Source organism: Athene cunicularia (assembly GCF_003259725.1).
Source record: "Athene cunicularia isolate RWA chromosome 17 unlocalized genomic scaffold, athCun1 chr17_part1, whole genome shotgun sequence".
In the NCBI taxonomy this organism is placed as follows: domain Eukaryota; kingdom Metazoa; phylum Chordata; class Aves; order Strigiformes; family Strigidae; genus Athene; species Athene cunicularia.
The window spans coordinates 8,655,837-8,680,535 of record NW_020799122.1 but is presented as its reverse complement, the minus strand read 5'-3'; the positions used below and the strand labels follow the sequence as shown (position 1 = coordinate 8,680,535).

General features: G+C 52.4%; 1 protein-coding gene across 1 annotated transcript in view; it reads right to left on the bottom strand.

Annotated features, from left to right (window-relative positions):
- The window catches only part of ASTN2 (astrotactin 2), a 301,231-nt gene that overhangs the window by 133,459 nt on the left and 143,073 nt on the right, over positions 1–24,699 (bottom strand). Inside the window, exons 11-12 of the mRNA XM_026860237.1 lie at positions 18,446–18,612; positions 16,262–16,450 (exon numbers count right to left, since the gene is read on the bottom strand). Of these exons, the coding sequence (XP_026716038.1) occupies positions 16,262–16,450; positions 18,446–18,612 (356 nt within the window). The remainder of the gene's footprint in view (positions 1–16,261; positions 16,451–18,445; positions 18,613–24,699) is intronic.

Below are 24,699 nucleotides of genomic sequence, written 5' to 3'. Positions count from 1 at the left end.
CTGGATTAAACTGAGTTCAAAAATCTTGGCTTTGATGGACACTTCATGTAACCTTGGCCAAGTCATAAAATGCAACCGTTGCCTCAGGTGACACACTTGACAGCAACTCCCTCTGTCTCAGGGTACTAGTGGGGTAAAGGCAATTAGAGGCTGCTCAGGCACCAGGAGGACTTAGGAAGTGAGAGCCTGCTGTGCCTGTGTTTTCCTGTCCTTCTGAAACTGGATACACAAACTAGAGATGTTTTCAGGGAAAAAGAAATCTGACAAATAATACACCCAAGGTCATGCAATACAGCCATGGCGTGGTGCAGCATCAGGCTGCATTGCTGTGCTCCGCAGTCCTGCTATCATCTCACGCAGCTGATGGGAAGCCTTCAAAGAGGACCAGCATGCCACAGCATCCCTCAGCAAAAGGGGGTTTGGGGGGGGCAGGAGAGCCTGATGCAGGCACTGGGGAGCAGCCAGAGTGCTGTGGTCCTCCTGGATGGGGCCACAGCCACCAGGCCCTGGTCCATGGCATGATTCTGCTGAGTTCACAGGCACCTTGTGCCCTTGATGAGGTGCTGAAAGCCAGGGCCAAGTTCACGGTGGGATCTTGGCCTGCAGTAGTGAAAGATCAGATGGAGACTCACATTCATTTCATCTTCCTATTAGCAAGAGCACTGGGTGAAGGAGTAGCTTCTTCTCCTCAGCTCAGCCAGCCATGGCTTCCTCCCTTGGCACTTTGCTCCTAAAGGACACAGCCTCAAGGCCAGACTCTGCCTGCCAACCCTTTCAGAGACCCTCCTTGCTCCTGTACAACTCCCATCGTAAATCCAAGCATCAGCTGGCCTGGAGCTTCCTGCCTCCATCCGCCCCGGACAGCGGATGCACACCCGGCATCGCAGCAACAGGGCAAATACATTCACAAAGGGGCAAAAAAACCTGTAAAATGACCTCACGAGTGATTAGCTGATGCCCTGAAGTGTGAGATTTAATTACCCTTATCTGAGCCAGCACAGCTACAAATGTTAATCACATTATCATCTGGCGTACTTATGTTCAGCAAAGTGACTATGCGAGGCCTGCACTTTCTGCTGTGTGAGTCTGAGAGGATGCCTTCTCTGGCAAAAATAATTCATTGAACTTACTTCTTTCTGTCCCACAATGGCTTGGAGAGAACACAATGGATTTGAGGTTATTTAGTGCCAGCTTTTGACCCTACTTTCCCTCAGAGAAGCTTTCCTGCTGGGGTGGCTCTAAGCTCACAAGAGCCCAGCCTGCATCTGACATGGGGACATTCAGAAATAGCTTCCTTTTAGCTTGTCGTCACCAAAAAAAAATTGATCTACAGTCACTGGGAGAACAGAAAAGAGGGTGTCCTGTTTCCACAGCCACTTTGGAGAAGGTAATCACACCGTAAATCTCTCCCCACGTGTCTCCATGACCTCAGGCACTAGTGAATTATAAAGGCTTAATGCAAACCCTCTGAAGCAGCAGTTACTTACTCCAAATTTACTGGTCATTAATTTTAGTGAGGTCCCACTCCTGTATAACGAGGCAGGATTTAAAAGGAGAGACCGGTCAGGTTTTGCCAGGCCCTGGAGCCCCCTCCAGCTCCCCCACTGTCAGCCCTAAACACCATTTGCAACGATGTGTGGCCAGATCAGGCTGCGGGGAGAAAGGAGAGCACCAACCCAGAGCTGCCTGTGCCCCCCTGAATCTCCCTGGTGTGGCCACAGCCATCACCCCCATCCCTCCATCAGCCCTAATGCTGCGGATAAGCCCTGTCTCCACACTGCCCATCCCTCCCTGCCATGTCCCCAGCGTGCCCCCCTTCAGCACCAGCAATAAACAGCCCGACAATATTCAACAGCTGCCTTACCCCCTCAGTTCAGGGAGAATTAGCATTTAAATTAAGGTGTTTCGGGGAGGTAAATCATGCCAGTGCTGGGCTGTGGACAAGCACAGTGTTCCTCAGAGCCAGCGGGATGTTCTACAAGCAGTGCTTAGCACCATCCCCCTCCACATGCCCTCGGACAGAGCCCCCAGACCTGCCCCCAAACCCTCTGTGGGGCTGGGGGTGACCAGGACCCCCATCCTGTGCCCCCACTCCCTCTCTCCCATGGGGCTGGGACTGTGCAGCAGCAAAGTCACCTGCTCTGTAATGGGGAGGCATTGAAAAGGGCTCAGCCAGTGCCAGCGAAACGCCGTGGGCTCCATCTCCACGGCTCTTTCATCTTGGCACTGGAATACTAATTGTAAAGCCGTGCCAGCACGGCTGCGAGAAGCCCTCAGTGGCACTATCGGGGCTCCTCTTCCCTTGTCATACCCAATTTGGAGACACCAAAGCGTGGGAGGGGACACCGAGAGCCACAGGACCAGGCAAAGGGTGGTGGCTGTCACCAGTGACCATGACTGGGAGCAGGAGCTGCAAACCCCACCAGTGCCTGTGCCACCAGCATGTGGTGCTGTGCAGGGCCCCAGCCATGGCACCATGATGGGGACAGCCAGCAAATGACATCCAGGCATGGAACTTTAAGGCCTGGGACAGCAGTGACAGCTGGAGAGAAGGATGTGGGTGGTGGGAACAGCGCTGGTCCCCGGGACCCAGCAGAGGCAGGGAAGGGTACTCCTTCCCACTGAATAGTTTATTTACCATAAACCAGGAATTGAGTTGATCCAAAGCTATTTGTCAACTCTGCTTGAACCTGTTGCAGAACCTGAGCAGAGATTTTTTTTGGTTGTTGTTTCTTTTAAGTACAAAATAGACAGAGAAAGATGAATAGTTGCCACCACAGTGCTGCCGCCACCTCCATGGCTCCCAGGGGGGTTTCTGCATCTCCCCAGTAGCTAAAGGCAAGTCTCAGCAGAGACTGTGACTGTCTTCCCATTCTCCATTAGCGTACCAGAACATCAAACTCATTTCACGGTAATCCAAAGCACGACGCTGCTGGGGTTTTAGTTCAGCTGTTGAACTGATAACTTGACTCTCAGTGCCGCTCATGCCTGCGCCTGGGTCAGCAGCAGGACCCTCCCTCGGGCGCCCTGGGAGTTGCATGTCCATCAGCACTGTGCTGCTCCAACGCTGGACCATTCCAACCTGATTTTTCCACAAATAATCTCCAAACATCCTCCAAACACTAAAGCCCTCCTCTGGTCCGCACAGCCCCAGCGACACCACTGAGCACTCAGGGAAACCCAGCCAGCGGTGCCCACCACTGTGGCTGAAAACCACCACGGAGAAAAAGTGCATCTTCTCCTGAAGCCATTTCTAAAGGAAACACACAGGAATCTGCTTTGAGATGGGGCGATGGAGAAGCTGCAAGCAATAGGAGCAGAGATCTCCCTCCTGCACCCTGGTGAGCGCTGGAGCAGGCAGACAGTGGGGCGACGTGCTGCTGGAGGAGGTCTAGGACTGGCACATGGCTCTGGCCAGCAAAAGCAACGCAGCTCAGGTGGAGTGCCTGTGGCCATGTGGAGGAACCCCAAGAGGCTCCCCGGCCTCTCCCAGCTGCTGGATCTTGAGATACCGGGTCCAGGAGACATCTTCAGTGCCCGTTTATCACCTTTTATTATCCTCCCCGTCCTGCTTCCTATTATACAGCTATTTATTTATTCCAGTAAAGCATGTCTCCTGTGGGTGAAATCCTGCGGTAGGCTGTGGATCTTTCTTCCTCTGGAGTGCCTGTTGGGAACAGGCTGAAACGGAGTGCCGAGTAAAAACAAATTTGGAAAGTTACGGTTCCCACAGCAACGCCTGGCGCCTGTGCAGCAGGCAGCACGCAGGCACGCAAAGCTGGATTTATGCCTTAATTACAGAGTCAGGGCTGCAAGAGGAATCCCATGCCAAGCTCTAGTTTTCAGCTCCTTACAGAACTTTGCAAATATACATATTATTCCCTTTGGGATTGAAATTTCACATGCTTAACCTAAGCTTAAACATGATTTTCTGCAAGAAGTTTTAAGAAGAGTCAAACCCCCCTATGTTTGGGTTAGAGAGTGAAGGAAAAAATAAGCTGTCATGCCCGTGGCTGGAGGAAGGGAAAAGAGTGGCAACCTGTCTCTTGTTTGCCTGTAACTCTGGCACAAATTGCTCCTGGAAGCACAAACAGGCAGAGTGAATCCCCTGGGAGGGCAGCGTGTACGAGCTCGGAGACACGATTTGGAGCAGAAGCTGCCATCATTGATGCTCGAACCCAGGTAAGATCTCCTAGCTGTGTCAGGACCACAGCCCAAAATACTCCACCAACAGTCTCTTCCCTCTGATGGAGCAGGCTCCAAGCTCTTTACATTTACTGCTGGAGACCTCCTTGTTTGATGGACTGTTTGCTTGGAGAAGCAGCAAGGAAGCTGATGAAATACAACCCAGCATATACCTGACCCAACACTTTGCATCTTCAAGTTGCTATCACCTTACTACTGTCCTGGTCAAGTCATGTCACTTAGGTGCACCATCACCCAGAACAAGTCCTTCCACACATGCCTCTCTGCTCCTCTCCTCCTTCTGCAGGGGCAAAGCAAACAAGCAAGTAGCCAAAACCTCTCTCCCTGTGTGGCTCTGTGTTAAGGGTTTGGCTGATCTCACCAGCCCGATAAGCAGTGGTTCTACCACTGCCCACATCTGGCTGGGTTTTGGCCTCAGCAGCCTTGTCCTGATCCTGCAAGCCAGTGTCAGGGCCAGGAAGACACATCTGAGCCGTGTGCCACCCCTCTCTGACTGGAAGGTCTGGGAAATGCCCAATAGCTGATGTGGCTGGTGAGAAATCCGCCTGTTTGCAAAGGGCTGGCACTGCTCAGTGTCTGCCAGGAGGATCCGTGTTTTCCTCCATGTTTCTGCTCTTCAAGGTGTCTCCCTCCATTATCTTCACCATTGCTGACAGCCAAAGGCTCTGACCTTGTCGGCTCCCATAAGCTCAGCAACTTTCAGCTTTTTAACGATCTGGATGGAGAAGACGACAGACAGACCTCCTAGAGCAGCTCACGGAGCTTCTGCCCAGCAGGGCACTCCTGTGCCATCCACCACTGTGAGATCATCTGGGGATGGTTTCTCTACATAGATGGTTTTTCTATGCCTGAGCGACCCAGAGCTGGGCTGGCACCTCCTCTGAATGATTATTTCAGTGATGAGCTGAGCCAAGGCTGCGGGTCCTCTTGTGCAGGTTGTTTGGGTGTTGTTTGCAATCATTTCCCGAGCATTGCTCAAGCAGCTCTGTGCCTGGCACTTTCAATATTATTATTTCTAACAAGACAACAAATGGAAAACTCCCACTGACTTCACAGGAGCCAGGACTACATGCTGGGACTCCCCAAGGAACTGGCGCGAAGCTGGTGCCTGACTTCCATCCAGTTCCTACAGGATTTGGGCATGGCAACCTGAAGCCAGTGCCCTCCCCACGCATCAGCAGCCCCTTGGACCAGCAGCTGTTCCAGGAAAACTCACATCCCAGCCAAAACACCCTGGGAAGCACAAGTGTTGGCCTTTAAATAATATTTGACTTTCCAATGTAAATGCAGACCCAGCTCTCTGCTCAGCACACACATACATTCTCTTTAACAATTTGGGATCTCAGGCATTTTTTTTTTCTCTCCTAAGCTTCATCGTTAACCTTTAAGATGGAGATAAGGCATAAGAGTTTGGAAAGGAATCAGGAGGGACCTTGGAAATGAGCCAGGAGCAGTGTTAATACTGGGCTGCACATCATATCTCTTCGGTTCTTCTTTCCCCCCAGGGTGATTCGGACTGCTCTTGACTACCACCATGGTATTACAAACTCTAATGAGGTTTGGAAAATAAGAAACCCACTGCGGCGTAGGAGAAACTAATAGAAATTGTTTTGTCTTCTCTCTATTAGTCATTAGAAGCAGAGGAAAAACAGCCACAGGCAGTGGCAGGGCTGCAATATCACCACACATTTCATGTGCTGGCACTCCGACAAAGTCATCTCAACGCAGATAATGCTCCCACTTCCCCCTTGCACAAGACCTGGTGCATGCCAGTGTGGGCTCCAGCTGCACCCACATCCCTGCGCCAGGCTCGACCAAGCCCAGGGTGAGCCCAGTGGTGCCCAGTGCCCGCCCAAGGATGCTTGGCCAGCCCACGGCTCTGCCCAGCAGCAAACCTGCCAGCATGGACCATTGCAGCCACTCTGCAGCAAGCTGCTATGAAGAGCCCCGTGTCCCCCAGGGGCCAGGGACAGGCAGGGAAGGCGAAGGCAGCACCCAGGCATGGCAGAGCTGGGGACTCATCCGTAAGCGGCAGCTCCCCAGTGCTGTCAGGCAGCCAGAGCATATGGTGAATTAGCTGGGATTTGTGACCGCATCTGCAAAGTCATGTTTCTGTGTGTGAAGTTAATTAAGAAAGCCACCAAACGATGCGTGCGGCGAGCCGGGGCAGGGTGACGGCACCTGCAGCGAGCTCAGCCCTTGCCATCCTCCCAGGGAAAGGCAGGTGCTGAGAGCCAGCCCCCACTCAGGCGCTCAGTGAGGTGCCTTGGAGCACTTTCCAGTTTGCTTCCTCCTTCCCAGCTCTGAGGGCCATCGCACCCAGGCTGCACAGCTGCCTGGTGACAAGTGGCAGTGCCATCACACCTTGCAGATGTTTGCCTGCTGCCTGCAGGTACAGGCACAGCTGGCGAGTAGCACCATCCCCCAGAAAGCCAGGGCACGGGCACACAGGCTTCTCTGCCTGCACCAGGCTTCTTTGGGCCATGGCGGGAGAAATGAACTGGCACAAAGGCTCTGAGATTTCATCTCAAGAAATTTGTTATTGAAGGCAACAACCCATGGGAGACGACTCCTTGCCCAGCTGCAATCTGGGCAGGGCAAGTGCACAATGGCAAGGGAGCATCGCTGGGGGACGAGGAGGAGGACAAGTGATGCTGGGTCAGTCCCCACCACCTGGTCCTGCATTCCTCTGCACTGAGCCATGGCTGAGCATCCAAGCCAGGTCACACTGCCCAGGAACTGGATACGGTGGGAGATTTAGGAGATCTCCTGCATTATCCCATGTGCATTCTGGGTAGGATGCAGCAGGGGATAGGAGCGCTCCCAGCATAGCTTATCCACCACCTTTGGTGCACAATGGGTTCAGCTGATGGGGCCCAAACCCAGCACTTGCCTTCAGGTTTACACAGTCACAGAATCACAGAATCATTCAGGTTGGAAAAGACCTTTGGGATCATTGAATCCAACCATCAGCCCGACTCTACAAAGCTCCTTTCTACCCCACATCCCCCAACATCTTATCTAAACGACCCTTAAACACATCCAGGGATGGCGACTCCACCCCCTCCCTGGGCAGCCTATTCCACAATCTGACCACTATTTCTGCGAAAATTTTTTTCCTAATGTCCAGTCTGAACCTCCCCTGTTGGAGTTTAAAGCCATTCCCTCTTGTTCTATCTCTAATTGCCTGTGAGATGAGTCATGAGTTACAGGACCAAGGCATGAAGAAGGGCAAATCCTCCATCTCTGGAGAGATCACTCAGGACAGGAAAGAGCAAGACAAGATTTTCTGCTGCGCTGAGGACTGCATCGAAGCCCTGCTGCTAAGTCGGAAGCAGGTATGGCTCGACAGCTGGCATATCTGTGGAGCGCTCAGATATCCCCATGCCGATGCCTGCTCATGACTGCATTGCCTGGAGCAAGGATTCGCATTGCTAAGTCAATGTCAGGCTGATTTAGTCCTTGGATGGGGAATCTCCATCGACCAGTGCTGGCACTAGTGAGGAAGAGCAGTGATGGGCTGGTAAGTGTCAGCCTTGTCCCTGGAGGTGCTGCTGGAGCATGCTAATGGTGACCACCAAAGAAGTGCTCACAGCATGATAAAAAAACCCTGCTATCATGGCTTAAAGTTGGGTGATTACAATTTACTGCCTCAAACCCTCCCACCTCACTCTCTTCTTTCTTTTCAGCTGAACATAACCCTTATTTTCACGTGTCCCTAGAGGGTGCTGAGTCCCCACGTCCCAGAAGCGGCTGCATCCCATGTCAGGTGAGGAAGGAAGGAGAAGCAATTCCTCTCTGCAAGCCTGCGTACCACTGCAAGGCTGTAAAGCCAATAAGGACCCCCTGGGATGAACGGCACTCTATAAATCTGAGCTGTTATTATTCTAAAACCAATCTCCACCGCATCTCTTAATAATGCAAATTAACTACGCAATAACACCAGCTATAATTAGTATCATAAAAATCAGAGATGGGAAAGGCTAGGAGGTCAGTGAGTCCATCCCGCAGACTGCCCCCCACAGCACGGGGGAAGGAGGAACCTCCTGGGTGCCCTGGGAGCTCGGAAAAGCGAAGGCAGGCCTGGCAGTACCAGGCACCACAAAGGGCGCAGTGACAAGGAGGGGATGGCACACAAATCACCACGCCTCTGCCAAACCCGGGAGGGGCAGAGCCCTGCTCTTGTTCTGGAAGTGCCTGATGCCGACCTCTGGTCCCTCCTCTCCTGTGTGTGTCCATGTCCCCTCTCTTAACCCTTTGCCCTTTCCTCACGCTCAGGATTAAAGACAAGGGTGTCACCATCTTTTCACAGGGTGGACCCTGAAGAGCAGACTGAGCCCCCTGACAGCTGTGTGGGGGGATGTGGGTGTCCCCTGTGGGCCACAGGCTGATGGCAGCATGGGAAGCTCCTTGCAGGAGGAGCCTGCGGCCCAGACCAGCTCCTTGAGGGATGAGCAACCCTTGGAATCTTCACCTCCCATCCCACAAGAAGCTGCCAGCCCCAGGGCTTGGAGGCATGACCATCCCATATCCACACACACCTGATGTGCCCAGCAGCATTCCTGGACTGGGATCCCATTGCCTGCTCCCATCCTGCCCAGGGACCAGACTCCTCCTCACTGGTTGACCAACTCCCCAACGCCCGCTGCCTTCCTCCACCTCCCACTCCCACAAACCCCATCATCCTCCTTGCTCCCGGCACTTCTCCCCTGGCACCCCGCTGGCACGGCAGCACTGGCGGTGGGGAGGACAGGAGGGAGGGCTCCCTGCCTGGGTGCAGCACTGCTCTGCCCAATTAGCACTGCTGGGTGACAGGCTCTGTTTGCGCTGTGTGATTAGCTGTGGAAATGCAAATCTGAACTTCCTCCGCCGCAGCAGCTAACAAGATAATGAATATTTTCATCAGCTGCAGAGAATACAAACATCTGCGCAGACACAAACGCGCTGCCAGGGCCCGGGGGGAGTGGGGAGCCAAAGGCATGGGGTGGGGGAGCAGCTCCCCAGCATCCCTCGCTGTGGGGGCAGCAGCTCTTCTGCTGGAGGAAAGGAAAGCTGTGCCACTGCTGGCTGGTCCCTGAGCCCAGCAAAAGCCTGTGGGCGACTCTCCATCAGCTTCAGTGGGTGCTGGTACCATCTCCAGCAGCAGTGTCTCTGCTCTAGACTGCACCTGCATCTGCAGAGTGGGTTTGGGGTGTGTACCCATGGTACCCACATCTCCCAGGGCCCTGTGCCAGCTCTGCCCCCTCGCTGCCCATCTCTGGAGCCCGAGCTACCCTTTGAAACAACTCACCAATCTGCATGGCTGCAAAGACTGATTTTGGAGCACAGACCGAGGTGAAAGCTGCTTGGCTTTTCCTTAGCCTCGTAACAGTGGCGTGTTTGGTCGCAGTTTTTAACACCCACCTATTTCTTTGTAGCATCACATCTTCACACACTGCCTGGCAGTGCTGGAGGGGCTGGAGAAGGAGAGCAAGCCCCAAATCATGTTTGTTCAGTTGGTTTGGGGGCTCCGGTTCTGGCAACAGCTTCCACCCTGGCCATCCCTCCAACTCCCCAGAGCTCAGGCACATGCTGGAGCGATTGGGTTCTCGTAGGCAATGGTCAAACAGCAGAGATCAACCCCATAAGAGGTTATCCTGCTGCCTGCACAGACTGGAATGAAACGGGGCAGCTCAGGGGCACAGCCAAAGCAGGGATGGGGCAGGAGGAGCAGGAGGCGGCTGCGGTGGCTGTGCCCACGCTCACCGAGGATGTGCTGGCCCACTCCTTAAATCCTACCCACACCAGGCACAAAAAGAGTCTGAAAACCTTTAGTACATAAAATACCTCTATTACTAACATCTTAATCAGTGTATTTTAAAAAAAATTCTTCCACTCTGGACCCCTACATTGTCTTTAGGATATTACTGGCACTAGACTTGGTTTTGTTTTGCTACAAGAATAAAAAACTGCTACCAATCCAGTTAGAAGCATGTGGCTGCAGACTGTCGGAAATACCAGCTCAAAGCCGCACAATCTGTTCTCCCTCTCGGTTGGATGCTAACTTTGAAACAGAGCAGGGCTGATGCATACAGGATGCAACAGTAACCTAACTGACGGGGTGCTGTGCTAATTGCATTAGTCATTTATAGACTGGATTGATAAAATGTCAATGTTTAGCCTGGCCAGTGAAGATGCGCTCAAAATACATGGCGTGTGTCTATGTTCAACCTGTTGTGGGCTTTGAAAAGGGCTGGATGAACTCAAGAAAGCAGCCAGGATGTTGAGAGGTGGAAAAAAATGGGATTGAGGAAAAACGGCCCAGATGGGGGCCCTCTGGGGGCTACAAAGCCACTGTGTCTGGCATGGCCATAAGTGGGCACCGGGACATCTCTGCTCTGCTGGCAGCATCCCCAGTGGGGAGCAGGCAGTGATCCTGCACAGCACAGACGAGATCAGGGCAGAGCACGGAGCATCGAATCTTACAACAGCTCCATAGAGCTGCTAAACTGCTCATAACCCCCTCACCTGCTACTGAGGACCAAGGCCTGAGGCATTAGCCTGGCTTGGAAAGACATCATTGCTTCCAACTAGTATGTCTGAGGCTTCAGGATTGTGAACAGGTAATAGAATTGCAGCAACAAATAATAAAAAGAGGAATGAAATGGAAGGCAGCCACTGGAAAAGAGATCCATCCGTTATCCCGGCCTGAAAGGTAATAGGTAAACAAGGCGTTGGGGTACTGGCTGGCGCCGAGCTCACCGGCACAGGAATAATAAACAGCGCAATTATAACTTCTGTGCTTGGAGGTTTCAAAGAGAGGGAAAAAAAATATGAAAAAATCAATAGCGTTAATTTAACTAGTTACAGATGTTACATTTGTGATGCTGTGGGCAGGCAGGACATCCTCACCCGGGCTGGAGTGACACCAGTGAAGCCCCCCGCAGCCTCCCGCACCCAGGTGCGTTGCTGCCCCCGGCTGAGCACCCATCCCGGCCCCGGGCAGCACCCACAGCTATGGGGGGCACCGGGTGCAGCTTGCATGAGGTCTCCCCCAGTGCAGGAGGAAGAGATGGGGTGGGGCTGTTTCCCAAAGCAGCCCCCCGGCAGGGATGGCACCAAGCTGTCAGCACGCCCCGCCGTTGCCGTGATGGTTTATTAAGGGCTGAGAAGCAGCAAGGGGAAGGAGTGACAGATTTAAAATTAACTTGCCAAACTCCCCATCAATATTATGACAATTCCCTGCATCAGTTCAGCGACCCAGCGCGCCGCCTGACAGCATTAACGTAGCTGTGTGGAGGCAGAGCCAGCTGCTGGGCTGGCAGTGCTCGGGGCGAGCGGGTGCCTGTCCCTGCCCATGGCACCCCAGTCACCTCGGTGCTGTGCTCAGCAGTACTGGCCAGCACTCAGAACCACCTCCAATGCAACCTCTCCTTTTCCCAAGGCTGTAAAGAGGTAGCAACCCTGGTTTAGAGGTGGGGATGTGAGGAACAGCATCCTCTGAGGAGCAATTTGCAGAGGGAAGGGTACTTCCAATTTGCAGGAAGGTGCTCAGCACAGCACGGCAGCCCTGCATCCTCCAGAGCTCTTCTCCCTGGTTAGGGAGAGGGGAAAACAGTGCTTAGCAGGGTTTATTTTAGGGAGGGAGCACTGACACAAATCCTCTCCCCACTCCATCCACCAAAGCATTTTGGCTGTTTATCTGCCCCCAACACCCAGAAACATGCCAGACTCTCTGCATCTCTGCTGGGGTGGGGGGGAATCAAACAGGGGCTGTGTGGGTGAGCGAGGTGCTCCCCGTGTCCTGGGGCTACACCAAGCCAGAGTAAGAACCAGGACAAGAGGCAGAGCTGGAGGTAGGGATGGGAAGGGATCCTGGTTAGGGCAGATGGCTGCTCCCCGGGGAGTGCTCTGCCGCGCATTGCTCTGACATCCCGTTTGCCGTGCAGTAATAATCCAGTGAGTAAAGCTGGCTCATCGGGTAGTAATTTGAGTTTTCTCCGTATTAATGGCATAAAAGCAACAGTCTAAAGCTGCAAACAGCTCTTAAACAAAAACCTCTATTCCCCTGTGGCAAAGAGATGGCACAAAACAGATAAAGAACTAAGAAACAACCCATTTGGAAAATAATCCCCAGGTGATTTGGGGATGGCATGGAGTTTGGGCTCTGCCCCATCATGAGGCAATGGGGGTAAAATCGCTCTAATCTAGTCTTTAGCGAGCTGGATCCACCACTGAGCCTCCCGGCTAGACTGAGAGGTGTGACTGGAATAAATCAGCTCCAATCCCATCCATTTATTAACACTGCACAGCATTTTGCCAAAGAGAAGAACCTTTTCTTTAAAAAATAGAGGGATGCCCAGAAGAAGGCAGCTCTGAATGTACTTTCAGCTCAACAGTGGAAGGAGCAACAGGGATTTCTGGTGTGTGATGAAAGATCCCTCCTCTGCCCCTCACCCAAAGCACCCGTGAGGGACCGCGCAGGAGAAGCATCACCAGAGGAGTGCTTTGATTTAAATCCCTGCAATAAAACAGCAGCAGCAGCAATGACGTGGTGCACTCCTCCAAGCTTGTCCAACAGGTCATTCGAGCACCCGAACCACCACAGCGATAAGTAGCTGTTATTAAGCCACCTCAGTACAGAAAAAGCTGTCCACAGAGCTTCTAACTCACGGAGGCTCAAGCTGAGCTGCAGGGATGCTGTGGTGCTCACGTCCTGCTGGGCTGTGGCTTCCTTGTCACTGATGGATGGGGAAAGGGTCCTTGGCAGCAGCCCAAAGGGATGCGTGAGCAGGGACAGGCTCTGTGCAACACAAGATATTGCACCAGTGCTGGTGTGAATGTGCTGCGGCACAGACAGCACACACCAGTACGAACCATTCTGGCTGCTGCCAACCCCTGTTGTGGGTACACTGGTTGCAGCAGCCAGTATTTGCTACCTCCAGCCTTCCCTTGGGCGTTACCATCTCCTCAGTCATGCCACCAAAGTGTTGAGGTGCTGCCTGACTCCCTTGGTTAAAACAATGAGGTTTAAAGGGGAAAACCAAAACCTGAAGTAGCACTGAGCAGAACTGCAGGCTGCTCTCCGGTCTGGGGCCTCCAAGCTGTGCAGCTCTCCCATTTCATTAACAGCCTGCTGTGCCACATGCTTACATCAAACACCATCCTTACTCTGTGTCCTAAAGGTACTGGCGGCACAGCCCCATGCTTCCGAGCTGGCTGGACACAGCAAAGCCATCGGTGCTAAACCAACTCCATCCTGGTGCTGTGCCAAGCCACGGTCAGAAGAAGCACACAGCCATCAGGAGGGCAGAGGCTCTAATCAGCATTGCAGGCCATCGGGTGGCAAACAGACCTCCCCAACGGGATGGAAATACCACTGTGACTGGTGGGTATTGCCCAGACCAGGGTGTGAGAGACAGCTTTTCCCAGCACAAAGGCTTCCTCCCAACACCATGCTGACATGCCTGGCGGATTGAGAATATCCTATTTATTGAAGACACTGAAGATGCGGCAACATGGGAAGCAGACACCATTCAAAGGACTGTCACATCTGCATAGCTAAAGGATCCCAGCAGTTATAAATCCCTCCAAAATACTCAGCCCCTTGTTCTGATAGCAGGTTCTTGCTCCTACTTTGCAGAAACAGGCTTTTAATCCCTGGTATTAGGCAGCTTCCTGCTATGTTTCAAATGCACCAAATTAAGGGCTTCTCTAACAGCTGGTGTCTTAATGCTCAGAGAGGTTCTTGAATATCTATGAAAATCAGAGGCAAATTACATCTTTTAGTTAATAATTTCTTCTCCATTAACCTCTTTCTCTTCCCTTGTTAGGAGATGATGTAATGGCGCTTCTACGGCGTAACCCTCCGACACACCGGGCAGCCTGGCCGCGGGGAAGGACGCGGCGTGTGGGGAAGTGAGCCCTTCTCATCACTGCCTGGCGCTTTCGGAGCCAACAGGCTACATTCAAACAGGAAAGGGCAGCCGTGGTGACCTTCCAGGCTGCCGAAAGCATTTCTGGAGCAAGATGTGCTGCCTCCCGCCAGGCTCCAAGCTCTTCCAAACCAGCGTATCACACATTACAACCTGCAGCAACTGCCGGTTGCTCTTGTTTCAGACCTGCTTTCTCCTGCCCCTCATAGCTGTTAGACCCAGGGCTAGTCCCACAGCCAATGCCGGGCAGTTAAAACCCTATTTGTGATGGTGAGGTCGCACAGAGGACCAGGCTCTTTCTGTGCAGAACCCACTGGGAAAAGCTTCCCATCACTGCACGCACGCCGGCCACCACAGGCAGGAGCTGTGCCAGCCGTGGGAAGGACAGATCACTTTTTTTTTTTAACCTGAAAACCTATCAGCCAGAACCCCAGGGAGCGCACTTTGGGCTCTGACCCCTGGAAGATGCAATCTCAACACTGCAGGTGTTTTATTCCAAGAGCAGCCCTGGCAGGAACTACTCCTGGTCCAGCCTGGAACTGCCCAAACCCTCCATCCCCGGCATGCCCTCAGACAGCATGACCTGAAGAAGCCACATCTCCCCTGATAAATCAGACCACAGGCAACCTTGGGTGCTTTCCAGCTGGAATTTGCCCTGAGGACAGGGGATGTGTTTGCTTCCCAGCAGTGACAAAGCAGCCCTTAGACCTCAGCCCTGGCTGAAGCAGGGGAAGGGTGGCTTTCCAACCCTCCCGCTTTCCAGTGCAAGCAAAGGGCAGGCTACGGATGAGACAGAGAGAAAATTTAAGCCTCTGCAAAGGGAGGTTCAGTGTTTAGGGTCTGATGGCACAAGCTGGGGCTGGACCTTATTTGAGAGGAGCCCATTCGGGTCTGGCATTTCCAAGAGATGGGCTTGGGGAGTTTCTGAAGACCCCAAACCTGCTCAATCCACCAGCTCATGGAAAATTTCAGCTCTGCAGCCCTGGCTCTGCTCTGGTGGACGCACTGATGCTTGTAATGTGAGAGGAAGAGAAAGCAAAGAGAAGCCTACTGGGAAAATTGCCTTCGTGTACTGTCAATTCTCACTTCCAGCAAAGGCTGTGGCTCTGCTGGCTCCAAGCACTTCGCTGGCTGCAGCTTTCTGAGCGCCTTTGTGCTGGTGGAGCTCGTAATTCATCTGCCATCAATAGAGCAAAAGGCCAGAGTTCGGCATGAATTCAGAGCTAGGAAGGCTTTGCACTCAGCTGGGGAAAAAGCGTCCAGAAAAACACCATGGTCAGCAGTGATGAACACCCACAACTGCAGTGAAAATCGGAGGCAGTAATGAGGTCTCAGTGCCGTACTAGGACAGAAACCCTCAGTGCACTGGCAGATGCTGGGCAAGGAAGAGTCCTGTCTGGGTGGATCCTCTCCTGACCATGATCAGCACTGCTGCTTTGAAACTCATAGGCCCACCTTGGTTTACACCCAAAAATGCAGCTGCATTCGTGAGAACTGAAGAAAAATTTAAAAATCAACTCATTTTCCAGCCCTAAATTCAGCAACTACCAGGAAGTTCTCCGCGAGCACTGCAGGGTGAAGAGCTGGACAGTTTGGACCCTGCTCTCCCCACTTGCATGTGACTCTTGGCACTCCCAACACCCCCTGCTATCTCCTACTTGCCCTCTGGTGGGGTATCTACCTTCAGCTTACATTATTTCTCCTCATGCCATATCCACAGCTCCTCCCAGTACTAAAACCTGGGGCACTGAATAAAACCAGCTCGCACAGGTTGAGAACATGCCAAAGCAAATGCTCTTTCATACAATTAAACTCCTTCACACAATTAAACAGTGGAACTCATTGTTGCAGGATATAGTAGAGATGAAAGACATTAGTGTTGAGAAAGAGGTGAGGAAACACTCCCGAGAAAAGCCCATTAAAGGCGATTAAACACTCATCTGATGAGACAGACACTGGCCCAGGAGGGTTCTATGCTGCTGCCTGCAGGAAGGATGAGCAAGGGAAAACCACGGATGCTTGTCATCCTCTTGCTCTCCTCCTCTAGTGAACGTGTCAGAGGTGCTGGCTCTGTACCAATGGACCTTGGTCCATCTCACCACCCCGATGTTCCCAAAACTAGGAGCAGAATTGGGCCATACCTGAAAGTCATCTGGAACACCTGCCCTTGGTTGACGTGCTGGCTCCTGTTGTTATAGCCGTGAAGCATCTCTCCAAAGAGGGTGTCGTTGAACTTGGCATCCGACTTCAGGCACTTGGGGCCCTCGCAGATGTCAGACAGCATCAGGCAGGACTTCCCATCTGGGGCCAGCTTGTATTCCTCCACACACCTGAGGAGCACCACGAGCTGTGTCAGATGGGCCAGGCGCAGAGCCTGCCACCCCACGAGCCCTGCTGCGGGATGAGTCTCTGCCCACCCGGCCCAGCATTGTCAACACCTGCCCACCCGGGAAAGTGCAGAGGTTGCAGAGACCATATGCTCTGCAGCAGCTCGGCTGGGTGAGCAGCAGCCAGGGCTCGGCTCCCAGCACCCATCCTTCCTGCAGCAGCGTGACCCTGCCTGCCTGCAGCCACAGTGGACAGCAGAGCTGAGCCCACTGCGCATCCTCTGCTCAGCTGTCACTGACAGCCCCGGCCCACCCCGTGCCCTCTGACGCTGCTGTGGTGCAGGCACAAACATTCCCCAGCCAAGAGCAAAGCTTAATCGAGCTCCTGCCTTTTTTTCCTCCTGCAAGGAAACAGCTCCAACGTGGCTGCTCCTTTGCTCCTTGGTCTCACTTTCAAGCTTGTTGTGGGTAAGAAACATGTGCTCATGTTCAGCAGACATGAAAGAAAACTGAGGCAGACAGCAGGGATGTGATCAAAGGACAGACACTGTAGACATCAGTGGCATCTTTTGCGTATGTGCTCATCCTGCCTCCCCTCCTTCTCTTCTCCTTTCTCCAGCCTTTTCCCCAGCGGTGCGGCTCCCAGCTGACAAGGAAACCTCCATTCCCTGCCTGCCCCTTCCTCCCCACAGTCACAGCACTCTCCTAACATCAGTCCCATATCTATCTGGTCTTGCTCCCCTCTCTCATTCCTCTACCGCATTTTACTGCCGCAAGTGAAACTCCCACCCGTCTGTCGCACTTTTCCTTGCCTTGTTCCCAAAGTGCAGCTCTGCCTTGAAAAGGGTTTATAAAAAAAAAAAAAAAAAAGAAGGGAAACAGTCTCTGCCCTTGGGGATGGAAGATTGAAATGCAGATCCCCTGCGTGGGTGCAGATGGAGACCATGTAATGTCCCAGGATTTTCTAGACCCTCCCCAGAAAGGTTGTTTGTGCCTATATGGACTTCCAACCCCCTTTGCAGGCACGGTGCAGGCAACGTGCTCTCTCTTAGTGACTCAACTGCTCTGTGCTACTAAACAATAATAAAAAAAAGAAGGTGGCGGTGGGGAGAAACCAATAAACCAGTAAAAAGGGATAAAAAAAGAGAAAAGCTGACAGGGGCAGAGCTCCCTGGGCTCTTCTTCCCCAGGGAGCAGCCAGCAACCAGGGCTTCATGAGGTCTCTGCTGCACCCGCAGCATCAGGACTTGATGGATGCTCCTGGAAGTTTCTGTTAGGAATTTGCTCCCCCCTCTCACTTATGGGCTTTTCCTTACCAGAAGGGCTCCTTTTCCCTTTCTTTGCCCTAATCCTTCCCACAGGGACATGAAGTAGGCGCCTTGTGTGCCTGAGAGTGTGAACCAGCCAAAGGATGCAATCTGCAGAGCCCCAGCACCGGGGCTGGGGCGGGCGATGGATGGCTGGCTGCAGCTGTGCAGCATAAAGCCAGATAATCACTGAGCTCCTTTTAGAACATACTGCAGCCGGGGAGATTTTCCTGAGAGAAAATGCTAAATTGTGTAGGATTATAGGATCCCAGCCAAAATCAGGGATGAAACTCTATTTTAAGAGAGGCACAGGGGAGGAAAAAAAAAAATTAAAAAGTAGTATTTTTTAAACAAATCCTCCACCTTCCCCCTCCAACACGCAATGTACAATTTTTGGGTCCCTTCACGGTGAGTCACACATCAAAATGTACCGTCACACAGTCGGGAAGAGGAGGAAGGTGCATCTGCTCACACTGCTTTTCACACTCCTGTACGCTTTTGCCCACAGGCAAATCAGGTGCCTCTATTCCCTGCTGGAAGTTGTCTCCATTAACAAGCTTTTTCTTGGGCACCCAGCTGCCTCACTGGGCATGCCAGTTTGGGATGGGTGGCCCAGGAGGGCTGTCAGGGATGGAATGGCCTGGGTTATTCATCTGCTAGTGGGAGATGCAGGAGCGTTGAGGGGACTCACCCACAGAACATGAAGATGGTGCTGGATGAGGGGTCGTGGGGCAGAGGGAGGGTCTGCTGGAGACAGAGCTGCTCGCAGCCGCCATTGAAGCCATCCGAGCAGTCAATCCCTTTTGAGTAGTCGTAGCAACCGGTGCCATCCTTCATGGGCCGGAGGTCCTCGGGGCACTGCAGTGAGAGATGGGATGTGGTAAGGTCATCTGTGGGTCCTCAGCTACCCTGGAGGCATGGCCTGGTGGGTGCCCTCCCAGGGCACAGCCCACCCAAGAGTCAGTGCTGCTGAACTCTGGCTACATCAAAAGGAGATGGGGGACACCACTCGTGACCGGCCGCCAGCTGGATTTAACTCCGTTCACCACAACTCTCTGGGCCCGGTCATCCAGCCAGTTTTTTACTCAGCGAAGTGTACGATTGTCCAAACCTCGAGCAGTCATTTTTGCCAGGAGAATGCTGTGGGAAATGGTGTCAAAGTCCTTGCTAAAGTCCAGGTAAATTACATCCACAGCCTTTCCCTCATCCAATAAGCAGGTCGCTCTGTCATAGAAGGAGATCAGGTCTGTCAAGCAGGACCTGCCTTTCCTAAACCCATGCTGACTGTACCTTGCGGGCAGGGCCGGCCCGAGGTGGGAGAAGACAGGATCACAGCCTGGGCTCATCAGTTTTCTGCAGCCAAGGGAACAATGCTGATTCACATAAACTGGAGATCTGGCTCTGGGTTTTAATTCCAGTTCCCCAGCTGGCTTTCCTTGTCCCAAAAGATAAAAGCCAGCAGGCGGCAAACGCCATCAATAAATTGTCACCCAGATTAAAGCACTCTTCTATTCCACTTGCGTTATTTATCCCTTTTCGCCAAACATTCATGCACACAAACAATAACAAAAAGGCCAGTCCTTGAAAAAATAAATAAATCTTGCCTAGGAGCAGCTTGCAATTAAAAATGCATTATGGAATTTCTTGAAGATGAGTTAGACTGGAACTTGTACAGGTAGTGATGAAGGCAGGTTATAAATGGCCTCTGTCAAGCAGAAGAAAGGTTATAAAACGGCTATACTTTGTGCTTAAAAAAGAAAATCAATTTTCCGTGTGAGCAAAATGCTGTACATATTAATAAAAGTTCAGGAGACACTGGACCCTGCGCTCACTGACACCAGCAGGGTTCTGGCAGGAGATGGGCTGCTGAGCCTCGCTCACTCTTGGCTCCTCAAGAAGCAAACCGCCCAGAAGGGACAGCAGAAAGATCCTTCAGGGAGTCCCCATCCAAGTGATGAGAAGTTTCTCTCCATCTAGAAACCCTGTGGCATTTCCCTATGGTGCAGCAGCATCAAAGCTGCTTCTGCCCCATCTGCCACAACCGTGATGACACAGACAGCCCCGTGACTGATGTCTCTCAGATGCCTCACTGGCTCCCGTGCCCTCAGCTCCGAGGGACCTTGCAAACCTCACACCTTCCCTGTAGGCACTGGATAAGGTGGGAAGGGGAGGCACGGGGAGGGTGGGAGGCACAGGGCTTTTCTAGCCAAAGGATGTTAGAACAAGAGGTGATAATTTTAAACTAAAAGTAGATTCAGACTAGATATAAGGAAGAAATTTTTTACAGTGAGGGTGGTGAAACACTGGCACAGGTTGCCCAGAGAGGTGGTAGATGTTTCCAGGGTTCCCATCCCTGGAAACATTCAAGGTCAGGTTGCATGAAGTTCTGAGCAACCTGATCTAGCCAAACATGTCCCTGCTCACTGCAGGGGGTTGGACTAGATGACCTTAAAAGGTCCCTTCCAACCCAAATCACACTGTGATTCTATGCTGGCAGCAAAGGGCTCTGGATTAGGATGCTGCCCATCTCTTCAGAGCAGGCAGGGCAGAGGCAGGGACCCGGAGAGACAGCCTGGGAAACAGTAGCCCTGCCTAGGCACGAAGCAGCAGAAGACATGGGAGCAGGAAGCTTTCTTGCTGCATATACAGAATAAATATGAAGGAGGAAAGGACACTTAGAACAATCTGTGCTTTTCACTGCCCAGCTGCCTGGGAAACAGGACCAGGGTAAGTTTTTTCTGAATCCGCAGATACAACACTTATCTACTGTGGGCTCCTCCGCGACGGCCGGCCCCACTGCAAGAGCAAGAGCTGTGCAAATTGCCAGAAACGCGTCTCCCTGAAGGACACAGAGGGCTGACTGCAAACAGCATCTTTCACTCCACGGTACCGCATCTGCCTCTCTGCTGCTCTCCCCATGCCGACAGGATGGGGAGGTCTGGGACTCTGTCCAAAATCCCCTCTGGAGCCCCCGAGGGACCTTCCAGGGCGCTGAAGGCAAATGGATGGGACCTGAAGTCAGCGGGCGCTACAGGATCACAGCCAGGGGATCAGTCTCAGCTTTTCTGAGCTGTCACTTGGGCCTCTCGCTCTGGCATTGATCCATGTGCTGAGCTCAGCATCTTCCCCAGCCCACAGAGGAAGATGATGGCTCTTTCCCCAGGACTGAATGAGCAGGTCACCAAAGCCCTTGGGATATTCCTCCAGTTTTGGCTTTTTAATCACCACGAAACATGTTTCCTTTCTGTTTGTAATTACGCATCCTAATATGCATTAATTATGGCAGGCAAATAGCTCAGCACAAAATTTGCAAAAGGAAGCACCCCCTCCCCTCTGCATCCATCCTCGGCTTGCATCCGTCCCCGGCTCGGCGTGGAGCCAGCTCCCCAGCCAGCTGTTGTGCTGCAGCAAGAAGCTCTCCAGTGACAGAGAGCTCTGGTAGCCAACGCACAAACAGGGAGGTCCCTGCTTGGTGGGGCTGGGGGGGACAAAGATGCCAGGGACAGCGAGCTAGGGGAGCCAGTAAGCTCTGCAGTCAGTGCCAACCAGCAAAACCAACAGGCAGAAGGCAGGAGAGGCAACGCCAGCCCCCTGAACAGAGGGTTTCTCAGGGATGAAGAGGTGGACTGAGCAGCTACTGGGCACAGTAAAACTTTACTATAGATCTCCCCACCCTTGGAGCAGAGGATTTGCAATCTGGATGTCCCACCAACAGAAAAACTAAAGCTCATTTGCATGCAACTATGTTCTTGCCCACAGCAGTCAGAAACAACCCAGGAAAAAGCCAGCTTGTGCTAAACCCAACTCCCCGGGCTGTGCTGAAGGGTTGGTCTGGGCTCTTGGGTAGGCTTACAAAACCAGCGCTCGCTCTGCGTTTGCTGGGCTTTTATAAAAGACCAGATCTGTTATTGCTGACATTGATTCGTCTGGCTCGGGCAGCAGAGAACCAATAATTACGGCAAGTTTAATCAATCCCCCATCAATTCAGCTGCAGTTCAATTTGTGATCTGCTTTGGCAGTGACACAGGATGGGGGGCTGTGTTGGAAAATGATTAGAAAATCAATAAGCAACTTGGTCAATAACTCTGTCTGGGCGATCAGGGGTGACACATCCCTCCCCAATGGGAGAAAAGCTGGCAAGACATGGTGACCCAGCAGCCCCTGGCCAGACACCTCTGTGTAACCCTCATCCAGACTCAGGATGGATCCATTTATCCAGGGAAGTGAAGAGAACCTACAAACTCTTAGTCAGCTATTCAAGAGAAAAAGCTGTTTGTGGTTTGCCACGTTAGACCTGCACTGTTTTGGAACTCGCTACAAACTCCCAGACCTTCCTTCATCCGTGGATCTGACAGTAAAAATATCTCAGTTTGGGAAGAGGTACTTAATCCATGCCAAGGTGAGGAAAAGGGATGTAGGGGGACACTCCAGCTCATGATCTGCTCTGAAAAGCCAAGGAGAATCCGTTACCATACAAATGTAATTCCACTTGCAAATCCACTTCATCTACACAGGAGTGATTTGGTTTCTCTGTGACAACACCCAGCTCTGAAAATTGCTCTTGGGATTGGAAAAGAAAACTTAGTTTCTTGTCTTCTTGTGATTAGCACTGACAATACAGGTCCTGCAGGCTAAGCATGACCCACAGCTACAACACCTTGATCCTGCTGCTGCTGGTAGGTTTGTGAAGGAGGAAAGGTCAGCAGCTCGGCGGGGTTTGGATGACAGCACAGCCAGGCACCAGGTTGTTCCCTCCCAGCCACACTGGGCAGAACACCCAAGTCTTTATTTTTGTGATTGCAGTCAGCAAACAGACTCCAGGTACGCACAGGGAATGGATATGCTGAATAAGAAAGTTCTATTTTTATCTGCTTTTTGGAGAAATGGGCTTTTTTTCCTTTTAAATGACTTCTCCAAGGTGACACAGAGTGGCAGAGCTGCCAGGACCTGCTGTCACAGGTCCACCACCACCACCAGGAGGCCACCAGAGCCAACCTTGCCGATGCACCGGACTGAGGTTCAGAATGAAATGGGATGCCTGCACCCACCGCTGTCACCCCGGCACAGCGTGTGACACTGCCTGTGACACTGCATGGCCTCCTGCCACCAGGACACGGCACAGCTCCTCTGCCCACTGCCACCATCCTGCACAGCCAGGGCAAACGCAACGGGAGGAGAATCAAGGGGAAAGAAAGCAAGTATCCACCAAAACCCCTACAAGATTGTGTCTTAGGAAGATAAGTATCTGGACAAGTCTCTGCTTATGTTAGGGGAAAAAAGAAGCATTTGCTCACTTTCTCATTTACAAAGCTCATTAGCAGTGAGATGGGTGAGGGGGTCACTGGAAATAAAATCAGAGTCTCATTACTGACATGGATCCCCCAGATGAGAGGACACCAGCTCTCCATCTGAGCTGCTTGCCAGGGCTTCTCAGCTCAGCTACTCTCTTTGGTTATTATGTTTTAAAAAAAGAATATTTAATACGGTATTTCTGTAGAGAGCAAACTGCCCTTTTTACTATTCTGCTCTGTTTTCTCAACAACAGCAGCCTTTTTGTCAGAGAGTTCTCCCACACTGGGTGTTGGGAGGTGATGTTCTGGGCACAGAATAGCCTGGCTCCTCCCCGGCTCTTCAAAAATTCACAGGGACGCTGCCACCAACCTGCAGCTCCTGGTGCTACTCTGGGCACCAACACACCCATGTCTGGATGTATCTGGAGGCGAGACCCAGGACCTGGTGCAGGTTCCCCGAGCTGCATCCATCCCCAGCCCCGGCGGCCTGAGGCCGCAGAACGGCTGGTGGTTCAGTGCTGCAGAGGCACCGAGTGCACTGTCCGAGGTCTCTAATGACCCCACTTTGTTTAGAGCCATCCTCACTCCCCACCGAGGAACCTCTTCAGCGTGAGACAAGAACATTAATCCGAGGCACTGCTGAGGTACAAGCAAGTGCCAGCATTGTAATGAGCCCCAAACTATGCACTGGCATGTATTTTATTTGCTGGTTGGAGCTCAGAAATGATACAAATGCAGTAAACTCCTCTGTGTCCATATATATATTTATATATTCGGACAACTTCTACCTTTGCTTTCTCGGCCCAGAAGGCCCCTGGCAAGCAACGCTGCTCAGCAGCAGCAAAACCAAAGTCTGGCTGTACACAGCCCAGTCTCTGCGGGTGAGATTTATCTCTTCTTTCCTAATATACTAGTAAAACAGGCCAAAAAGCTGGTTGCTAAAGTGCCCATCGGCTCAGGGCAGTCTCTCTCCAGAGCCACTCCTGCCTCACCTCCTCCTCCGAGCAGTGTCCTCACCAGCACCCCAGCTGTGGCAGAGCCCTCCCCGACACCCCTCTGCAGAGAAGCATCCTTCCCAGAGGGAAACATTACAACTGTTTTCTGAAATAACAGTCATTATCTACCCACTCTTTTTCCCCTCCCCTTCTTTCCCCCTGCTTCCTTTCCCCTTTCAAGATCATCAATCATTATTTTAGCCTCAGAAAATCAAACCCATCTGTCTTCCAGGCTCCCGAGCACACACTGTGATATCTCATGCTCCTCAGCTTGGTGCCCCCTGTGACATCGAGCTGGGAGCTGCACGGAGGCAATGAGGCAGGGTGCCCTCGCCACCGGCCACCGCACAGCTGTCACGTGGACCCTCTCGGGTGAGTCACTGTGTGTATATTTGCATCTCAATTCGAAGTGGGATGGACTTGTTTCAAGCAGCTGGTGGGACACTATGTACATAGACATAAGTGCTCAGAGCTCCCAGAGCAAGGAAATCCAGCTAGTGGAAACCTGCCAGCTGCTTTCCTTCCAGGAGTCACCAACAGCCTGTTTTGGGGTGTGCTGGCATCTCCTGCCCATCAGGGCATTTCCCTTCCTAGTCACAGTAGAGGCTGGCTCTCCAAAAACCTTTGGAAAACCAAAAATTAAATTCCTGCCCGCCCCC